This window comes from Filicampus tigris, chromosome 8, assembly GCF_054856515.1.
Source record: "Filicampus tigris isolate MCC_2025a chromosome 8, RoL_Ftig_1.0, whole genome shotgun sequence".
In the NCBI taxonomy this organism is placed as follows: domain Eukaryota; kingdom Metazoa; phylum Chordata; class Actinopteri; order Syngnathiformes; family Syngnathidae; genus Filicampus; species Filicampus tigris.
This window is the reverse complement of record NC_141224.1, coordinates 17,935,058-17,956,511: the sequence shown is the minus strand read 5'-3', so window position 1 is coordinate 17,956,511 and position 21,454 is coordinate 17,935,058. Positions and strand designations below refer to the sequence as shown.

At 40.3% G+C, this 21,454-nt stretch overlaps 1 protein-coding gene across 3 annotated transcripts in view; it reads left to right on the top strand.

Moving 5' to 3' along the window:
* Positions 1 to 17,160, top strand: part of hace1 (HECT domain and ankyrin repeat containing E3 ubiquitin protein ligase 1) — a 28,082-nt gene extending 10,922 nt beyond the window's left edge. For all 3 annotated transcript variants that reach the window (XM_086038633.1, XM_086038632.1, XM_086038634.1), the window contains 13 exons: positions 848 to 1,149; positions 3,584 to 3,652; positions 3,833 to 3,920; positions 5,591 to 5,702; positions 6,109 to 6,206; positions 6,357 to 6,444; positions 6,544 to 6,693; positions 7,164 to 7,360; positions 7,845 to 7,976; positions 14,522 to 14,620; positions 15,721 to 15,791; positions 15,872 to 15,985; positions 16,679 to 17,160. In XM_086038633.1, the coding sequence (XP_085894759.1) occupies positions 848 to 1,149; positions 3,584 to 3,652; positions 3,833 to 3,920; positions 5,591 to 5,702; positions 6,109 to 6,206; positions 6,357 to 6,444; positions 6,544 to 6,693; positions 7,164 to 7,360; positions 7,845 to 7,976; positions 14,522 to 14,620; positions 15,721 to 15,791; positions 15,872 to 15,985; positions 16,679 to 16,781 (1,623 nt within the window). In that variant the 3' untranslated portion in view covers positions 16,782 to 17,160. The remainder of the gene's footprint in view (positions 1 to 847; positions 1,150 to 3,583; positions 3,653 to 3,832; positions 3,921 to 5,590; positions 5,703 to 6,108; positions 6,207 to 6,356; positions 6,445 to 6,543; positions 6,694 to 7,163; positions 7,361 to 7,844; positions 7,977 to 14,521; positions 14,621 to 15,720; positions 15,792 to 15,871; positions 15,986 to 16,678) is intronic.
* Positions 17,161 to 21,454: the final 4,294 nt, after the last annotated feature.

Below are 21,454 nucleotides of genomic sequence, written 5' to 3'. Positions count from 1 at the left end.
AGTATAATTTCTTTTTATTTTTCAAGCATTGTTAAAACACTTTATTTCGTCTTTCTTTAAGTATCTCTGAAGTACGTATTTATATGTATATGTTAACATGCATTTAAAACAACAAACAGAGAAGTTTAGTACAGTAATGGTGTTTTGTTGCTCAGTCATATTATTATACTGTTTAAATCAACCTGAAAGACCAACATAGCCATTGCGGTAATTTGGAATACAATTACAAATGTCCACACCATTAGGAAACAATTACAAAATGTTAAATGGACTTCACTTACATAGTGCCTTATCTACACCATATGGTGCCCAAAGTGCTGTTCCAAACCTCACATTCACCCATTCACACACACATTCATTCACTAAAGGGAGGCTGCTGCCACGCAGGGTGCAGCCAGGTCGACTGGGAGCAAATTAGGGTTCAGTGTCTTGCAAGGGACACTTTCAACATGGTCACGAGGGTTGAGGATCAAACCCACAACCTTCAGGTTGGGAGACGACCACTGTACCACTGAGCCATGCCGCCCAATTACAACATTTTTTCCCCCTGCCTGTTTATTTGCAAAAATCTTGATTTAATATGTGTGGGGTGGTGCTGCATGACAGGAAATCTTCAGGTCCTTGTAAATATTGAGAAAGTTCAACAGTGGCCTTTACTATCGAAAGATCTTGCTTTGAAATGCTCTTAATTTAATTGCAGATATAACATGATTAACTATAGGCTAGAATTCATCTGTGATACCTGAAGATACCCTGAAGGCAAAATCAGTTCCTTTTTGATAATATTGCCATTAAACATTCCCTGTGCTTTTTTTGTTGAGCTCTCACATTTTATTTGTGTTTTCAGCCATTGGAGCTGCTTTGGCACTCCCTGGACGAGTGGCTCGTACTGATCTCAACTGAACTAGACAGGAACAGGAACCCCTCATCCACCTCTTCCAACAGTGAGATAGCCTCCCTGCTCCTAAAGCAGCGGGAAGTTGATCACTCTAGCACCACACCAAAGCTCCCCACCTCCCTGGACCCTCAGATTGTCATGGAAACAGAAGTGTATGCTGATGGGGAAGACGTTATCTCCATGACAGCCAATCGGCTCAGTGCTGTGATCCAGGCATTCTACATGTGCTGCTCTTGCCAGATGCCACAAGGGTTTGTCTACTGCAATGACTATCAATCTATAGAGAAGGCAAGAAGCATGGCTTTTATTGTAGGGTATTTGTAGTGGTACAGCATTGCACAATGTAAAGGTGTCAGCCTAACATAGGGGACATACTTGGTCCCTAGCACGACATAAAACACCAGCAATACTCATCAACCACTATAAATTGTACTTCAAAAAATTACACTTATGTAAAAGGCCAAAGAAAGAATGCAAATTCTGCAATCACCTATTTACAAATAAGAACAAAGGCTAATAGTTTCACATACATCCAAAATTCAAACCAAACTGAATTCCACTAAGGGTCTGATTTCCTAAAGATTTGCAAATTTAAAAAGTGGGTACAAACATAATTGCTCATGCAAACAGATGGGGAACTTGATGTTGTGCACTAACCGAACGCACCAAAGATTGCCAGTCTGCCAAACGGGTAGTATTGCCGTGCGGTTCATTTTGCGCATTCGGGAAGGAGTATATGCATATAGATGAATTAAACGTGATGTGATTATCAAACCGGACATGAATTGCAGTGGCTGATTTTGTGCCTTCAAATACCACATCGAAAAGGCAGGTGCAAACCGGCACGCACAGTGGTGCCAGCGTAACCCACAGCTTGAGGAACCCTTCCGCTCGTGTAAGCATTGTTTAAATGCTAGAAACCAACATTATTGCAACATATTTGAGCAATGCCATTTTGGAGCTTCTGAATGATCTAAATGCTGACATGCACACAAGAAGAAGCCATCCATGCTATGTCACTTGACAAAACTCCAAATTCTGCATTTACTTTCATCCGGGCCATTTGATTTCAGCACACTATGCTGGCCACTCTCACAGACTTTTTTCGGGTGTAGTGTCCCACGCTTTAAGTGCAACGTTACGCACCTGGTTGGGCAGACGCATGCAAGTACTCATGGCGAGTTAAATCAAACAAAATATGACTTTTATGTGGATGCTCGCTTCCCTAAAATTATCGGTGCACAAATTTTCTTTTGAAACAGTTTGTTGTCTTCCACTAACTCTTCCAATTCCATCACTTCAAGCTTCCTTTCAGTGCTTTCCCAAATGTTCAATGGTGAAGACCTATATAAGGCTAAAAAATTATTGTAAATATGGCAGTCCACACCACTTTTACACCTGTTGCCAACAGTGCGCGATGTTTAGGCTAGCAGAGAAGATTTAGCTAGATCTGACAGCTCACCAGTGCTCAAAAAACTAAAGTTACGGTATGTAGGGTAATTTTTCTTATTGGACAAGCCCAAGAACAGGATCAATGAACGCTGACCGAACCTCACATCAGCAAGAACTTTGGAAACAAAAGCAATGACATGGGATCCGAACAAAAGATGGTAGGGGGCCCTTCTGCCTCAAAAGGTTGAGATGAGAGTGACAGAGTAGAAATAGATGGAGAGAATAAAATAGAGAAGGATTCACAAGTGTGATCTTGAGGAAAATCAATGATCAATAACTGTCAATGATGATTATGATGATACTACTTGTACATATACAGACAGTACAGTTAAAAGGGACTATGACTGACAAACAATTCATAGGGCTGTTTTGAATTATTTTACCATTTTTTTGCAAATGATCCTGTTGAGCCACAAAAATCTGATGTGGAGTCTTAACCAATTGTTGCACAAAATGATTTTGTCCCTTTTGAAAATGCTAATGAAGAGTAGTTTTTCCGTTAATTTTACTGTAAGGAGCTTAACTTCTAACAGTTACTGTATATTCACTGTTGTGCCACGGGGGATGGTTAACTCGTTTAAATTCAATTCCTGGAAAATGTTCATGTTACAAGGGGTTAGTGAAGTATTGTTGTTTAAAACTAGGATGTTAAACAGTAGACCTTTTATGAGTCTCAGAGAGTGTAAAAATTATATGATGTACAGTTTGAAGTATGTGTTCAGTAAACTACCACTGATACTTTTTCTACTACAACTATTGCTTTTAGTATTGCGCCACTACTATCATATAATGTACATTGTGTGAGGAACACAATCACATCTTTGAATATTAGATTTTTTTTTTTCTCCTCTTCTTGCCCCTTGTATGAGTTGACTTGTCGACCTCATTGTTTTTCTCCACACATTATGACATTAAAGTCTCCCCCAGTCAGTAATTATGCTTCATTAGATCATTAAGTGTACTTAATTAACAGCCAATGGAATTCCAGTATTGACCTGCCTGCCGGAATAAGATGCTTGTCTTCCTTGTTTTGTTGTTTTTCACCCTGCTCTTGATTAGGAGTCTGGTCTAGTTTTGTTTGCTATGGCAATTCATCATATTCGTTGTAGACAGTTGGCTGTTTCAGATGAGTAATCTATATCTAATTGGAAAGCAGAGGCTGTCACAGAATTGTTGCTGCTGCCCATTTCGATCCCCTTTCTCACTCATCATTTCTTCTCTTTCCTCACCCAGAATGACATCCCCTCACTTCATTGAGTTTGTCTGCAAGCATGACGAGGTCCTGAAGTGCTTTGTAAACAGGTGAGTCAGTGTAGGACTCAGCCATACATCAGACTCCTCAAAGTACCAAGAGACTGGCTATTGACGGGGGGGGGGGGGGGGGGGGGGGGACAAATAGTCAGTTTGCTTCGACTTTTGACTTTTTACTCACATTGTAATATCTTGTTTCTCTCTTTGGTTATGTGTACTTCCACTTCATAGGAATCCAAAGATAATCTTTAACCACTTCCACTTCCTGCTGGAATGTCCAGAGCTGATGTCACGTTTCATGCATATCATTAAGGGCCAGGTAAGAAAGACACAACCGGACATCTTAACTGTTTAGAGGAATCGATAATGGAAAAGCAAACTTGGACCTTAAATATTGTTTACTCAATTTTAATGGAGGACTATTATCTAAATTGTAGATATCGAAGTATTTGATCATGAGATCACTGCACCTACAGGTCGTGAAAATAAATGTGGTGTCCCTTTTACAGCAAAAACAATTTGCACTCTGGTGAGACATTGTATAAGATTTTCCTCTGGACTCATTTCTGTTGAAATGTTTGTCCTTTGAATTAGAAGGACCTATTATGTTGGCTGATGGGTCAGTATCTTGCAGAACTTAATGTAGCTGTCTACTCAACCATCTGCTCTTTTCCATGTGCACCAAGGCCCTCGCCATGCAAATACACTGCCTCTTCATTTCTTTGCAACCCACCCCCTGAGCTTTCTCATCCACTCGCAAGTCGGGACTCATCCTACACACAGGCAATCGGAAATTATGGAATCCTTAACACAACGCATAAAAGCCGGGTCGCAGTTGTATTTTTTCACTTTTAAAGTCTTCCTGTGTGCCGGTTTTTGCTTGCGGTCTGTAAGTGTTAACATCTGTGTAAAATAGATATTGATGGAAATTTGGGGAATTGTGTGCTGTGGATTTTGGTGACTGCTTGATCTATGAGTTGTTTTGGGCAAAATGATTGCACAGCCTGAATTGTAACCAGTAAAACTGTAAAAAAAAAAAGATATAATGTTGAATGTAGAGTTGGTACCCTCTTTACAGCTAAGCTAAAACAGATCCCACTCTGGTAAGATGTTCAATAAGAGTTTTTACAGTGACTGTTTCTGTGGACATTTGTCCATTACATTCCATAAATGTCAACCTGGAAAAAGCCTGATGGCTGAGTATGTCTTGCTCAGGCTAAAGTATTGTATGTCAGCAACTGTGTTAGGGGATCATTAAAAACATCCACTGGCACAATTGCAACCAGATTATCGTAATAGATACCTGCAAATCAGGGTACCGTATTATACAGGGGTACAGAGAAAAAAATATTTTTAGGTTGATTTTTTTTTTTTCCTTATACACAGGATTTTACAGTAATCGTGATCATGCAATATTGTGCAATTAATTAGACTAGAAAAATTATAATCGCTTGACAGCACTAATATATACCTTACAACTGCTCTGTCTTTACTTCTGCATCATTTGATATTGATATCCACAGCAATAACATTCTCCACAAGTTCTATTTATGTGGCTCCTTAAATTAGAAAGTTTTTGTGTTATTCGCTTGCTTGTCAGTATTCATATTTGAGTTGCAGCATTGAATCCTTAGATATGGATTATGACTCACCTCGGAGCAGGCCCTTCTTTTAATTACCGACTTTAACCTGGTGAATTTGATTTCACCTGATTCCTCTTTCGGTACGCCTCACAGCCCAAGAGGAAAAGCCACTCTCTCTTCCATGCTCACCCTTCGCTCTACTTCTCCCACTTAAAGAACAAAGGCATACATTATGCAAATAACGCTGGGCTTCAACTCTGTATTACAGAGGAATATTTCAACAATGAAGTCCTCCTAGGCTGTTGGTTGAAACTGAAATCCAGAGTCTTACATCTGAAAGCATTTCAAAGTGGTACTGAATTTAATGGGGAAAGTGTTTTGGGATATTTGTACTTTTCCACTGCAGCCCTTCAAGGATCGCTGTGAGTGGTTCTACGAGCATCTTCTAGCTGGACAGCCAGACTCAGACATGGTTCATCGTCCGGTCAATGAGAGTGACATCCTGCTCATCCATCGAGGTGCACACACAAAACAAAATTATGGAAGAAACATCCCAACAAAATGAAAATGTGGTGCTTCTGTTCCTGTTCTGGCCACAACATTGAGTAAAAGTATAAACACATTTAATGTAAGAGTTTTGAAGATTCTGCCCTCATAAAGATAAATTTCAGTTTTGACTGACTGACTGTCACATTCATTCCATACATTTATTCTTGTGGTTTTAGTTTGGACTAGAACTGCACTGGATCACACTGAGATATGTTTCTACTCTTTTTTACCCCCTAAGAAGGTCAAATTATTAGAACTTATAAAGGTAGAATTTTTGTGAATTGTCTTGTTCGGGTATTTAATATACTGTCTGATGTGTGTATTTCCTCTATTTTTCCATTTATTGTAAAATCCCTTTTTGAATCCTGCAATCAGACTCAATATTTCGGAGCAGCTGTGAGATGGTTTCAAAGTCGACCAACGAGAAACTGAAGCAAGGCATTGCTGTCCGCTTTCATGGCGAGGAGGGGATGGTGGGTTTTCGGATGGTGGCATTCATGCTTTTTTTTATTTGGTTTGTTTGCGCAAGAACATTTTTATTGACCTCCTCAGTTGTCAGATGATTAATCACAACGTATGCCACATTGCGAGAGATGTGTTTGCCTGTCTTGTCTATCTTACAGGGTCAGGGTGTTGTTCGGGAATGGTTTGACATTCTGTCCAATGAGATAATCAATCCAGACTACGCGCTCTTCACACAGTCAGCTGATGGTACACAATGTTTATCTTTTGTCGAAATCATTCATAATGACCAGCACACCATTTTTGGGCTGAATTAAGGTGTGTATTGGTGTGCTTGCTTTTTTCCAGGTACCACTTTCCAGCCCAACAGTAACTCCTCAGTAAACCCAGACCACCTGAACTACTTCCGATTTGCAGGCCAGATCTTGGGTTTGGCTCTGTATCACAGGCAGCTGGTTAATATCTATTTCACCCGCTCCTTCTACAAACACATCCTGGGTAAAAGGATTTCTACAATATGAATATGAAAAATGTCTGTAGTCCATCAGATTTAGGATTGCAGGAACTCTCTGTAGTAGCTTGGTTCTTTCATATCAACCACAAAGTTCAATCTGTTTTGAAGTGTTTGTGTGTGTGTTGGGTATGGTGGTGGGTGGTTGATCTTGGTCCAATATGGTTCAAATGGCCTAGAGTGAGTACCGGTACAACCTTAGACCATCTCCAGATGAAACCAGCTGGTACCGTTCGACTTGACGCCTCCCTGTTAACGTCCCACACTGCGGCAGTTGATACTGTCAGGGAACACCTACGATTACAACCTACAGGACAGAATTGAATTCCCTCCACTCCAGCTTATGCTAATAACATTTTTGCAAGGGTTCCAGTAATATACGTGTCTAGATTTGCTTAAATGACTGCATATGTGACTTACGTTTTGGGGTATGTATGTATGCATTTGCCTGTTTCAGGAATCCCAGTGAACTACCAGGATGTGGCCTCCATTGATCCGGAGTATGCCAAAAACCTGCAGTGGATCTTGGACAATGACATCAGTGATCTGGGTCTGGAGCTCACCTTTTCTGTGGAAACAGACGTGTTTGGTGCCATGGAGGAAGTTCCACTCAAACCAGGAGGGACAAGCATTATTGTGACTCAAGACAATAAGGTAAGGTGGTCAACCACATACACAAAAACTAGTCAACCAATCAACATACCGAAAGCTACATTTTCTTCAAAAAGCTCTTAATTGGTCATTTGCATTTTGGCACCTTACGGTACTGTATATTGGCCTTCACCGGGAGGCTGGACTGTTTGGGCAAGTAGCAGGGTTACCCATCAAATGCAGATTTTTATTTTAATTTTATTTTTTTTTTCAATAAAATCAGGCAATCGCAATGAAACTTGAAGTTGATGATCAAAGACGCAAAAGACTTGAAAAAATGTGTGTGTGTTTGTAGTTCCATTGATAGTTGGGTACATGGGCACTCGGGCAGTACCACTTTCTTTCTGGTGATGGCACTCTACTATAAAGTATGTGCAGGGTAACAATGAGCCTTGTGTCTTTCACTTGTCTCTCTACATTTCCAAAAGACTTTAATCGTTGCGTGTGTGTGTGTGTGTGTGTGTGTCTGTATGTGCGTGCATGCCAGGCTGAGTATGTCCAGCTGGTGACTGAGCTGAGAATGACAAGGGCCATCCAACCTCAGATAAACGCCTTCTTGCAAGGATTCCACACTTTCATCCCGCCCTCGCTCATTCAGCTTTTTGATGAATACGAATTGGTAAGTGGTTGTCCTTGCCTCTTTTTTCTATTGTAATCCTCCTTTACAGTTGGTATTCTCCTTGTTCCACTTTGCTGGAATGTCCCACTTGCATCTGATGTAGGGATTGATTAGCCATGCCTAGCTTGGAGGTGGAAACAGGAGGCTGGGGTCACCTTGAAGCCCCTCCTCCTTATTTAGCTCTATCAGATGTTTGTGTGTCGGCAGATTTAATGTTCTCCCTCGCAGATGGATCAATTGTATTATTCCACCCTGCGTTGGTTAGACACACCTCGGTCACGCTGTCATATCTCCTCTTCAAAGTATTGACTGTGAAACCTGTTTTATGATTTCACACCACAAAATCATTCATTTCTACCCACAACGCTACGAACGAATGTCAATTTGAAACAAAATACAAGGTCATATGTTGGATTCAAACCACGAAACGCAATGTGTTTGTGTTTATCCATTCACTAATAGCCTACGTGTCATAGGGTCACTTCCGTGAATACACACAGTGTACCTACCAGTCATACTAAAACAAAAGCTGCTTAAAATGGTATATCCTAGTATAGGGAATTTTATGGCAATTTTCTTTTTCTAATTCATAAAAATAAAATAAAAAAACAAATATGTAGTGGGCAAATATTCAAAGTATCTGGTAGTACAACCAGTTTTCAAATAATGCAATAAGTGCAAAGAATTAAAACAAATACAAAGAAAGTGCTTCAACTATCTTTCCAGTTTACCAACCATTTAAAGGGGTTCTCACTTTGCTGGTGCATCGATGAAGAACTCAACTATGTGAGAATGTGAATTGTTGGATACATTGATCATCAACACTTCAAATGCACTTTGCGGCACCGACTCTGCTCCCAGGGGCTGGGGCACAGCCCGTCACTTAGCTGGGCGCGGCTCTGGTAACTCCCGCTTGCCATGAACATATCATTAAGTGGAGGAAATGTTTTCCCCCAATTCGTGGTATGCTGCCGCGTTTTTCGGACTATAAGTCATAAATGTTTTTCATAGTTTGGCTGGTCCTGTGACGTAGGTTACATTCACACTACAAGGCGTGATATCCAATTCAGGTTTTATATTAAAGCTGAAGTCAACTAAAACTTTTTTTTTCAAGAATATGTTTTATGCAAGCCCACTAGTTGAAACAAGGCATTTTGATAAATAATGCGTTTGTGAATAAGTGTTAATCTACTCATTTTTAGCCATCTCTGGGGCGGCCATTTTGTCTTCTGTCGACTGAAAATGACATCACAACTGCTCACAATGACCAATCATGGCTCAGATTCAGAAAACAGGTCAGCCGTGATTGGCCGTTGTGAGCAGTTGTGATATAATTTTCAGTCGACAGAAGTGACAAAATGGCTGCCCCCAGAAATGGCTAAAATGATTGCATTTTGCTGCTTAATTTATATTCCACAAATGCAAAATTAATCAGAATGCCGTGTTTCAACTAGTAGGCCTGCTGGGAACATATTCTTGAAAAAAATATGTTTGGGTTGACTTCTGCTTTAAAGATCATCTTTTTATGTAGTCTTCACATTACAAAAACAAATGCGATTTCAAATGTGAACGCAAAGCATCCGTGATGTGACAGGCATGTGCAGAAAGCACAACATCAAGTTACATGCACTTAAAAAAAGACATCACCTGGCGCAGTGCTCACCGGAGTAAATATGGTCCCACGTGTAAAGTCTCGTTTTATCTCATATCGCCAGATTAGCGGGGTGGGAGGAGATATTTTGGGGATTTGAGACAATGATCCTTGATCTCCTCATTTAATAAAGACGTCTACTAAAGATGATGTCACGTCATTGCCGCCCGTAATAAATAAACCGTCTGTGTGGTTGAATTAGTTTGTACTATGACCACAAATGTCCAGTTTGTTTCAGGCAGGATTAAATTAAAGTCAAATGTAAAAAAAAGCAACAACACTGTTACGCAAAACAACTTTGCATCTGTACAGACAATGACAGTAGTATCCCAAGCACTCTCTCCATGCGAAGCGCCTACTGGGATTTTGATGACGTATCAGTCAGATGTGTGCTAATGAGTGTACATATCCGATTTATATCCACATACAAAGAGGCCCCCGGGGCGGCACGGTGGTCGACTGGTTAGCACGTCAGCCTCACAGTTCAGAGGTGGTGGGTTCGATCCCGTCTCCGGCCTCCCTGTGTGGAGTTTGCATGTTCTCCCCGTGCTTGCCTGGGTTTTCTCCGAGTACTCAGGTTTCCTCCCACATTTCAAAAGCATGCTTGGTAGGTTAATTGGACACTCTAAATTGCCCATAGGTGTGATTGTGAGTGCGGATGTTTGTTTGTCTCTGTGTGCCCTGCGATTGGCTGGCAACCAATTCAGGGTGTCCCCCGACTACTGCCCGAAGACTGCTGGGATAGGCTCCAGCACTCCCCGCGACCCTTGTGAGGACAAGCGGTATCGATAATGGATGGATGGATGGTGAAAGAGGACTAAGTCGGATTTGAAAAATTGTCATTGTACTCTTCACGCTGCATGAAAAAAATCTAATAAATGTCGCACATAGGCACAAATATCTGAAGTGAGCTGCAGTATGAACATAGCCTTATACTCTGGTGTGACTTGTACAGTATATATTAAAATAAGAGCTCGGACTGGCACCCAAAATCCTGTTCCCTAATCTTGTTAACTTTATTTTGGCGATTGGCAAATACTTTTGGTGCATTACCAACGGTGGCCAGAAGGCGGCGGTAATGCATCAAATATTTGTCAACCGCTGGAGGAAAAGAAGGAAGTTCGCATTACCACTGTTGCCAACCGCTAAATGAAAATGGAGGAAGAAATGTTAGTAGCAGAAGTAGTGGTCATGGCAATGATTGTGTATTGCTAGTTTATATGTGGCTTCTTTTCACCACAACAAGGATTTACAGCAACAACAGCCCCTGGGCTAGTCAACCTGGCTGTGGCAGTGCCATGCTTGGATGGGATCTGACCTCTCTCTTCAACCTATCACCAGATCAATAGTCAATCAGATGTATTACATCGTCTTGATTTGGATGTCAACATCCAAGTGAGAGCTTGTACTATTATTTTGATGTTCGCAAACAAGTCGTTCTTTTGAACAAGTCTTTTGGGGTGAACGATGAGAACCGATTCGCAGTTGTGAGTGCGCCGTTTGTTTTTTGTTTTAGTTTTTTTTATAGCCTATTTGTAACATTGAAATTGGCAGTCACTGATAGTGTAGTGGTACACACGCCCGAGTCGTATGCGGGCAGCGTGGGATCGATTCCCGCTTAGTTACGGTGTCTGTGTGTGTGCCCTGCTAATGGAGTTGCGTCAGGAAGGGCATCCGGCGTAAAATGCTTTGCCAAATCAATGATGCGAATCGAGCGCACACTTGATTCGCTGTGGTGACCCCTGAGGGGAAAAGCCGAAAGGATAACGACAACTTTGTAACATTGAAATAGCACTTCTCCAAATTTGGGGGGAGGAATTTATGACTGTGTGTTGCGATGACTTGACTCATAGTGTAACCGAGGAAAAAGTCCCAGAAATGTTCTGGAAAAGTCCTAGAAAATAACTGAAAGAAAAGAGTGGGAAGCGCTGCAAAATAAAAGTAAAGCTACTCACATTTTGACGCATGACAGATGCATTGTGTTCAAGCAAGTGGACGATGAGGCCACTTGGCCATTAAGGTCTTCAACATCATTCATCGCAATAACATTTTTCTCGTCTAGTGTAATAGTAAGTTAAACTGCTGTATAATAAAACTTTAAAGCAATAATAGATACTCAGTATTAACTGACACATGATGGATGCACCTGACAAACAGCGGGAGATTACTGTGTGCGCTTGGGAGGTAGGTCTTCGCATGAATACGGAATTTTCTTTTCTTTTTTTAATTATTATTTTATAATCTTTATATCCGGTTTGCAAGATAATTTGGGTTGGAAATGAGCAGGATGCCCTTTTTCAAGATATTTCCATTGGTCAGAAATAACGGATTTTCAATGGTCTGTCTTATTAATATTGAAAAATATTCAAAATGTAAATAAGATGAGCACCGACTGGGTGTCTTGCTTTTAATTTGATATTTGCTGTCTAAGCTGTTTTCCAGCTTTCCTTTGATTGGTATGTGAGCGTCTTGCGACCGCCTCTTTTCATTGTGTTGGCTCTTTTGGAGTTCAGTGGGCCAGAATTATACTGTTTAGCACATTTTAGCTTTCACACATGCTACGTACAATGTACATTTTCGTGTTTTAAGTGTCACGCGGCGTCACCGTGGGGTGTCCCGTTATTTAAAATCAATAAATACATATATTTTGAATCAAAAAACAGCTTGTTCCAGCAGTGCTCAGTTCCGCTCCGAATGCTCGCTGAGCAGCGGTGAGGAGGTCCTCAGTGGAGTGGTTCTTCCAATGTGCACATTGGTAAGGGTCTTCTACTGTGACGTCGACGGTGTCTCTGATGTCGTTAATGACACCATTAGATGCATGGACATCTTCATGCATCTAGGGATGACTGCCTGAGAGAGGGAGGTGTTGAATATGTCTATACCGGTTTGAAGTGCTGTCCCTCAAAGCCCGCCCTTGACTGTTGTCAGGGCCAGCAGCCTTATTTGGATTAATCCTGTTCAGGGACCTCCACACATCAGCCTGAATAATTCTGTGGGGCATCTCATCTAGTTGAGCTGTGATTCTGGGGCTGTCAGGGGTGTTGTGAACATCAAAACAGGTGAATACATTAAATGCATGACCGAGTGCTGGGTCTTTTGAGCATTGTGCATCTCTGGTGGTGATACACTTTGTGGACCGTTGATGGTGAAATGACCCCCGATTCTCCAAACACGCTGCCCGATGCCTGGAGTCAGCTGCCTCCTGGCTTTTCTGCGAGCAGTTGCATCACTTGATTTTACCTCTGCATTCAAGTCAGGGTTTGTGATTGGGTTGAGTCCTGAGTCTTGTTGTTGGTAACATCATGTATGCACTTAGAGATAAAGCAGATGATGCACATTTGTTCACCTTTCCATCTCTCATAGCAGCCTCTCTGAATATGCTCCTGTGCATGTGAAGTGGTCCTGCAGCATGTTTATAACATCACGAAGACACATAGTGACGGTCCTCCACTCTGGTCTGCCGTTTTTTGTGTAGGGAACGGCTAGCCAGGATACATGTGAGAGACCGAGCTATGGGCAGTGGACAGCTCTATGTGCTCCGTACGCACCACTTCACTAGTATTCACAACCTTTTCCATGAAGCTCAAAATTGAACTTCGGTTGTCAGTTCCATCGGGTAATTACATTTTCACGTAGTGCCAGATAAGTCTGGATTTTTGATCAGAGAAGAATATTCAATTTGTTTTCCTTGAAAAGCCTTGAACTGCTTTTAAAGTAACTTGCGGTAACACGGCGCAAGTGGATGATTGCATCATCCTTTCCTTAGGGAAGAAAAATACAACATACATAAAATATACTGGGGATGGTAAGTGTATCAATGTCAAAATCTACAATCAAGAGAAGCCTTTACGAATATACACAAATACAAACGATTTAACAAATTGACTCCTATAGTAGGAAGAACTTTATACTTTCAGAAAACATAAAAAGTCTGGCCTGTTGGAATCAGATGGACAGATGAAACCAAGATCGACTTTAATCAGAATGATGGGAATAGAAAAGTGTGGCGATGGAAAGAACAAACATACAAATGCTACAGAACTGACCAGTGCTTCACAGTACAGCTGGATAGACCCCTAAACATAATGCAAACGCAACTCAAAAAGATAATTTGAAAGACTGTTTATTGTTAAATGGATGGCAGTTACAGCCAATTCAACCGAAAGGTGCATGCTTTTCATTTACAGAAGAAAAAAATAGAGACACAGAAACAACAACTGAAGGTGACAAGTGAGTTTGGAGTGTCACTCTTAGGAATTTTAATTCCCAAGTATTACAAACTTTCTTTCAATTCTATTTTCAAATACATCAATTGTCCAAATACTGTTGAGGTTCCCAAAATCGAGTTTCTGTGTGTCAAATTGCTAATACAGTAGTAAATTCTCGATATTGTTTTGTAAACTTATGCAAGTAAAGCTCAGAGTCAGTTCACTCACTCTTTCAATCTTGGTTTTACTTCAAAATCCATTTTGGTGGTATGTCAAGGCAAAATCACCAACTGTCCACTGTCTAAATACTTGATTCTAAGTCATCTAGTCATGTCTAAATATTGATACAGAACCATCTTAATCAGTTCAATGCCACATAATATTGCTGTTGGACAATTTTTTTATTGCCTTTTTTCATGCTGTTGCTATCACTGTTGTGTCTTTCCGCCGTTTGCGGCAAAAAGATTGAAAGGTATAGCTGCAACTTATTGTCTGTGTGAACGGCATAGCCGGATCAGCTGTACAGCTTATTCATAATGATTCACATACCTCTGATAGCGAATGCTCAGTTGCTCCATAAATACACAGACGGCTGTGACATATTACTGGCGATGACGCGTTCCATACAAGAAGCCAATAACCGTGTGAAATAAATTCCCCTCACTGCATGTTGGGCTTGTGTGCAGGAGCTCCTCCTGTCAGGGATGCCAGAGATTGATGTGCAGGATTGGTGCAGGAACACAGAGTACACCAGTGGCTACGACCCTCAGGAACCAGTCATCCAGGTGAGCTCTTTATCTAATACTGCGACTTGGACTGATTTCTCAAAGATTTGATGAGACTCGTTTAATTCATTTTGAAGCTGTACAAACTTTTGTCAGAAGAGTATTGAATGGACGAACTACCGACATACAGTACATAGGCCCAGTTTAATTTCCTGCAAATTTTAATCTTCACCCGAGATGTTCATATGATGATGATCGCATTTCTTAAAGAAATTCCCATATATAATAAAATCATAGAAATTGAAGGGGGGGGGGGGGCTAGACGAAGGAGACACTAGACAAACTCCAACATATATGCTTTTGCTCTGTTAATTCATGTGCACTGTCCTGAAGAAAAAAACAACAACTCCTAGGACAACATGAGTAGCCCACGGGTCTTTTCTAAAAATAGCTCACTAGTGATGGGACACTGTACCTTACTAAACAGAATTAAAACAGATGAGGAATGTTAAGATTTATGTATTTAAACTTAACAGTACATTTTTCTTAATGTAGCAAATATTCAGTATTTTGTTTAAAAATAAAATAGTGTTCAACCGGGGAAAAAATGCTGTTTTTATTTACCCAAGTGTTTCAAAAAAGGAGATTTTACAGCTGTAATTTTTATACTGTGATATTTTTGGTCACGACTATCATAACGTCAGAATTTAATATCGGCCCATGCCTAGTCAGTACGTCTGGCTATGATGTGCATACACGGTGGGTCCTTTACCAGCATGTGTGACAATGCTATTGTCATAATCATAATCAATTGTCGTAAACAACTTTTAGCCTTCAAACACAAAATCCCAAATTTTAGCTAAACGGGTGCTGCAGCAAACCAGGGAATGAAGTAAAAAATTTATTTTAGCAGAGCTGGGCATTGTACTAAAAATGGAACGTCCGCTATTCGTCATCCGTCTGCAGCGTGGGTACCCTTCCATCGTCCGTCATTCTCCTTTTTTTTCGGCTGGTAAAAAAATAGTACCCGCCTATAGGCCGGTCCGCCTCTGATTTTAAATGGGCTTCCATCAACGAATCTGACTGCAAACTTCAATTTACTTTAGTTTACTATTTGCTGTTAGCGTTCAGCTAACCTGACTGTCTACTGTGATGTACAGTGGTTTTGGAAAGTGGTACGGCAACTAACCCAGGAGGAACGAGTTCTGATGCTTCAGTTTGTCACTGGAAGGTTTGTCTGCACCATTTAGAAAATTGTTTTTGATTCTGTTTCAGTAATATCCTTGACCCACTAACACACTTTACTATCAGTTCCAGAGTTCCTCATGGCGGCTTTGCCTATTTGATGGGAGGCAGCGGTTTACAGAAGTTCACTATCGCTGCAGTGCCATACACCTCTAACCTTCTGCCTACCTCCAGTACTTGGTAACCACCCCACACTTTTTTTCAGCTCAGTCGAATTTTGTCTTTAACAGTACGGCTGTTTGTGAATAGTTACAGTAGGTTGGTTACATTCCCGCAATGCCAGCAGCGTATTTACCAGTGTTCAGGTCCCCTTTGACACAAATACCCTTCAGCCCTCAAAAAAATCTTTTTAATAATATGTTCTATGCACCTTCACTAGTTTAAACATGGCTTTCTGATTAATGTTTTGTTTGTAGGAATATGAGTTAAGCGGCAATATCCACCTGTTTTAGCCATTTCAGGGGGCCATTTTTTCACTTCTGTCGACTGAAAATTGACATCACAGTTGCTCAGGGCTCAGGTAACAACCAATCATGGCTCACCTGTTTTCTGAAGCTGAGCCATGATTGGTCGTTACCTGAGCCCCGGCAAAATGGCTGCCCCTCGAGATGTCTTTGATTGCCTCAAATAAAGTTTGGAAAAATAAAATGTGTTGTACTGGTTATAGTACAATGATTGGTGGAACATTTGAATTAGGGCTGTGTAGACTTTTTTAATATCCATTGTAAAATCTGGACACATTGCACAGGCTGAATTTTTTTGTTGACTGTCTTTCTTTTGGACAGACACCGCAGTCCTTCAGCTGCATTTAAGGTGCTATAACGTGAGTTTTACCATTTGACCATGTTTTCTTGATTTTTCTCCCATTTCCAGTATCAACATGCTGAAACTGCCTGAATACCCCAGCCAGGAGATCCTAAGAGACCGCCTCCTGGTAGCATTGCATTGTGGGAGCTACGGGTATACTATGGCATAAACATCCTATCGGCTTTGCTGCTTGGACGGTCTGCAGTCATGTCCGCCTTCCAGACATTATCTTTGTACTCATTCGCTATTTTTGCTGGACAAAAAAAGGGAAATCCATATTTGTTAAGAAACACAAGTTGGAGTACCACATCAGAATGGAGAGAGGATATCTGAGCTGCAAAAACTCTCCATCTTCACTTCAACCTGCCTGTCAAACCATTCCGGTCGCGCCTTGTGTCTGTTTTTGTTGTGTGCTTTTTTTTTTTACACGCTTGACAATGATCCAAATGATTAATGACAAAGTTATAATGTAAATCATTTACAGATGAGGCAGGATGACATTGCATATGTACATATTGAGAATACATAGTAAAAATGGAGTTTCAATATTTCAGAGTCATCCTTTTGTTTTTAACCTAGAATATTTTACTACTATAAGAAGCTCTCACAGTATATTGAAGAGGAAGTGTAAATGAATCTCTACCGAGTGATGATCAGTGCCAGTCAAAATGCTCTGCATTACGTGGTATTCTGCAAGTAAGTAAAGTTATATTTTAATGTTGGTAACATCATTATTATTTAAATTATTTTTTTTTAACAGAACCAGATTTTATTGTTTCACTCATGTCGATTGAAGACATGTTGCCAACATACACAAAAAAAAAAATCTGAAAATTTGGAATGTATCTGCAGTTTGAACATAATCAAACTGCAGGTAAATTCCAAATTGTCTTTTTTTTTTGTTTTCCATGCTATGACCTATGTCCAAATACGACCTAGGCCTCGTTTGTATGTGGATACAAACCGTATATATATGTGATGTGACTGCAACGCGCGTCAGTACACAACCGACCTACATGTATCAAAAGCCCAATATCAATCAATCAATCAATCACATTTTATTTATATAGCACTTTTCATACATAAAAATGCAACTCAAAGTGCTTTAAAACATTCAAAGCAAAACATAGATAATTAGAAAAAAAATAAAATAAAAAAAAAATAAATAAAAATCCGTTCATGCCCTCCCTCCCAACAAACCCAAGACAGATATCCATTAGTACATCAGCAATCATTCACACACACCCACACAAAGTGCACAACCTGATAAAATGTGTTAAAAAGACATGACAAGGCACAGAGATATGCGCTACTTGTGGCTGGGGGAGAGTGCTTGGGAGGGATCAGACAACTGACAATCGTCCATGAATCTGCAAAGTTGTTTTGAGTAACAGTGTTGTCTTTATATTTGCCTTTAATTTAATCCCACTTGATACATGAAGCATAAAGTTGACATATGGGTGATTCTCAGAAAGTGTGGTCCAACCCTATGGTCAAAAGCTGATTCACTTAGAGAGTTATTATTTTCGTCCCTTTACAATCAGTCACCAAATTTCACTGCTTACAATATTCCAGACGCACTGCAGGGATAAAATATAAACAACTTGACTGAGATTTGTGCTGTCGTTTGTGTGTAAATGTATTTTGAGTGTTGAAAAATAGCCATCGTGACCACTTCCTCTTTGTGACATGACAACACACCCATGTAATTCTTTATGCCCTTAAAATGCATCCGCTTCAAAAACAGTTGTTCCCAATAAACTGGTAGAATGTCAATGTAACACAAAACCGTTTAATCAAGTCCTACGTTGTCGCCTGAAAAAATAGGCGATGTTCGTTACACTATTGTTTCCACAAAGGGGCACCATCTACTGTTATGATTTACTGTATACTTCCACCGTAGCGACTTCAGAAAGTTAAACCGGAAGTTCAATGGGTTTGGTGCAATATACGATGTTAACATTTTTTAAAAACTCTTTTCTTTTTATTGTATGACAACCGCGTAAACTATGTGTCAAGCGTGGGGTCCTTTTTATTGGTCATGCATGTTCAATATAGATGGATAATTTTTTCACACTAGTTGCACTCACTATTTCTTTGCTGCAGGGGTTAAGTATTTTGTGAAGCAAATGCTGAAACTACCTTCGGAGTAACGTTAGGTAAATGACGGCCATTGTTCACCATTCTGAGTTAATGTTCAATGTACAATTGGTCATTCGTATCAGTTGTTCAATGAAATATCTTTGAGGTGAAGGAGGTGAAGCTGTTCAAGTGTAAAAATAATGAAATATTATTATTTATTTTTTTTTTTAACTTGAGTGCTTGGTGCTCAGGTACCAAGCGCCTCGATATGAAAAAAAATGAGTATCACAACATTCAACAATCTCTTGCGAAGGGGTGAGTGAACTAACTTTATTTATTCAGAACACACTGTGCGAAAGTTTGATTTTAAAGCTTTTATCGTTTTGAACACGGTTATTTTTGGGCTGTAATGATACAATGCTGGACCAAACTTTCTGAGAACCAGACATGAATTTTCAGTATGATGGTGGACTCGAGACAGTTTCATTGGTCTGTGAACTACTGTGACATACTAGGTAATTTAATTTGAGACTTTGATGAATCTATTGACGGTTTGAAGCTTGTCAATAAAAATTCATGAATGAACCTAGTCTCATGAAAAGCTGCACAGTTCAAAGCGTGGGAAAAAAAGTAGCACCTTATAGTCCGGAATGCATGTGCCATCAGTTGCTAACAAGTTTAATCTTATTGAGTTAAGAGTCATCAAAATATATTGTATTTTTTTTTCCTCTGAGAGCTGTTGAGATATGGACCACATGCGTGTCAACACATTAAGCATTTCTAGTGTAAATGCCAGGTGCTGCTGTCAATATGTTTCAATCTACTTGGACTGCGTATGATGGAAAAATAATCGTAAAATAAGTTTTGACCTGGGGTTGTGCAATGAATATACAAGTCAGTTGTTTGGTGCTGGTACTTTTCAAGGTCAAAGTGACATCAAAAGTTTTTACTTTTTAAAAGCAAAGATAGCATTCCTCTGGCAAACAATGCATTGAGCCACCCGCTATGTTTGGCGATTCACCTAGACTTCGAGGTTTAATATGTTTCCCGGTGACCCAAAATTACAAAGGAAATAGAACGTCAATATTTGTCGAGACAATTTCACCAACACAGCAAACAGAAGAGTCAGCGGCTGTCGGTGTGCCGTCCCCCTCTCTGCTCCTTGCTGCTCGGCTCCGTCCGGCTGATCCAGCCATTCGCTTCACAAAGCTGCCGTCACGGGGATCAAGACACTCTCAAGCTGTGAGAACACCTCTTATGTTACAATTTGGTAAATTTCATATCTTTTCACATTGACATATTGTTGAAAATGGCTTGCACTCATTGATGATACAATATTAATAGTTGAATAAACATGCTGTTTTGGGGCCTTGCCAAGATAATGATACATTTACAGGGAAAGCCTCAGCGTGCCAAGAATTCTTGAGACGTATGTAACAAAAAGTAATCAGCACATTTTACTTTTTCTATCAAAGCAACCAATAAAAAAAGCAGAAAAGAAACTAAGCCCTTTCAAAAGAAAGAAAATCAACACTTAGTGTCTTACTCATTTGCTCTAGTCCATCTTGAAACCAGATGCAGATTCTTTATTAGGTTCATTAGCACTACTGCTATTAATGTTGTTCTTATCTTGCCAGAGGCTGCTGAAGAAAGCAAGAATGATTAGACCAGGAAGAAAATGTGTCTGAATACGAGAGCTTGTTGTATTTTGCCTCCTTTTAATCGCAAGTTTTCCCACAGCCACAGAGGCCAACCGCAATATTGATCAGAGGCCACTGTAACCATCTGTAGGGGCTATGTCAGATATTGCCACTCCACCCAGTACAATATATATGTCAGAGTTCTCACTGTCTAAGCATATTCTCGCCTGTTCTCAGCATGTTAGCATAGCTCCTGTCACAAGTAGGCGATATCTCCTCCAATCTTCATAAGAGTTAAAAGTGGCTGTAAAGAAACATCGTTTATCTTGATTTTCTCAAACAAGTGTCAATGAGGATGTTGTTTCCCCCACCAGCATTCTTCTTTAGCTACAGTTTCAAAGCAAGAAGTTGTATTGAAGTGTTATGAATAATGTTTAGAAAATTATTGCTGAAGACAGAAAGATTTATGTACAACAAAAACATTGATAACATAGCCAGACCTCTGGTAGCCACTTGGGAAGAAGGAAATTTGGCTTTTCAGGGATCAACAGTATGAAAATGCCTGACATTAAGCTGGAAGAAGGTTTCTGTGAGATCAATAGGGCATGTCAGCAGCCTACAGGCCTGTAAGGCAGCCTCAGGGCCATCTCCAAAGCTTGAAGTGTGAGAAGAGTGTGCTGGTGATTGTGGTGGCTCTGCTGGCTTCACAAGGGGCAGCATCACAGCCAATGTCAAACAGAGCTGGAGAAACTTCAAACCCAGAAACACGATTATTGCTTTGAACTGTTGACCCTTCGAACAAGCTCCAATACTGATGTGTATTCATGACTCTGAGGCAAGGCTAGCGCGCGATGAAATCCACATGCGCACACACGCGCACACACACAAAACACACTATAGACTAGTTAATCTACACTTTGATGGGTTTACTCTTTCATAATGCTGTAGGCAAGTCAAAAAAAGGAGGAGCAGAACGACCCTGACCTCTCCTTTGAGACCAAGTAGCCTAGAAAGAAGAGGTGGATCCATGCAGGAAGATCATAACCTGGAGCATTTTTTTTTTGTATTACCTGGAGCATTTGTTCTCCAAATCTATGCTCCCCTCTGAGTCAAGGCTGCC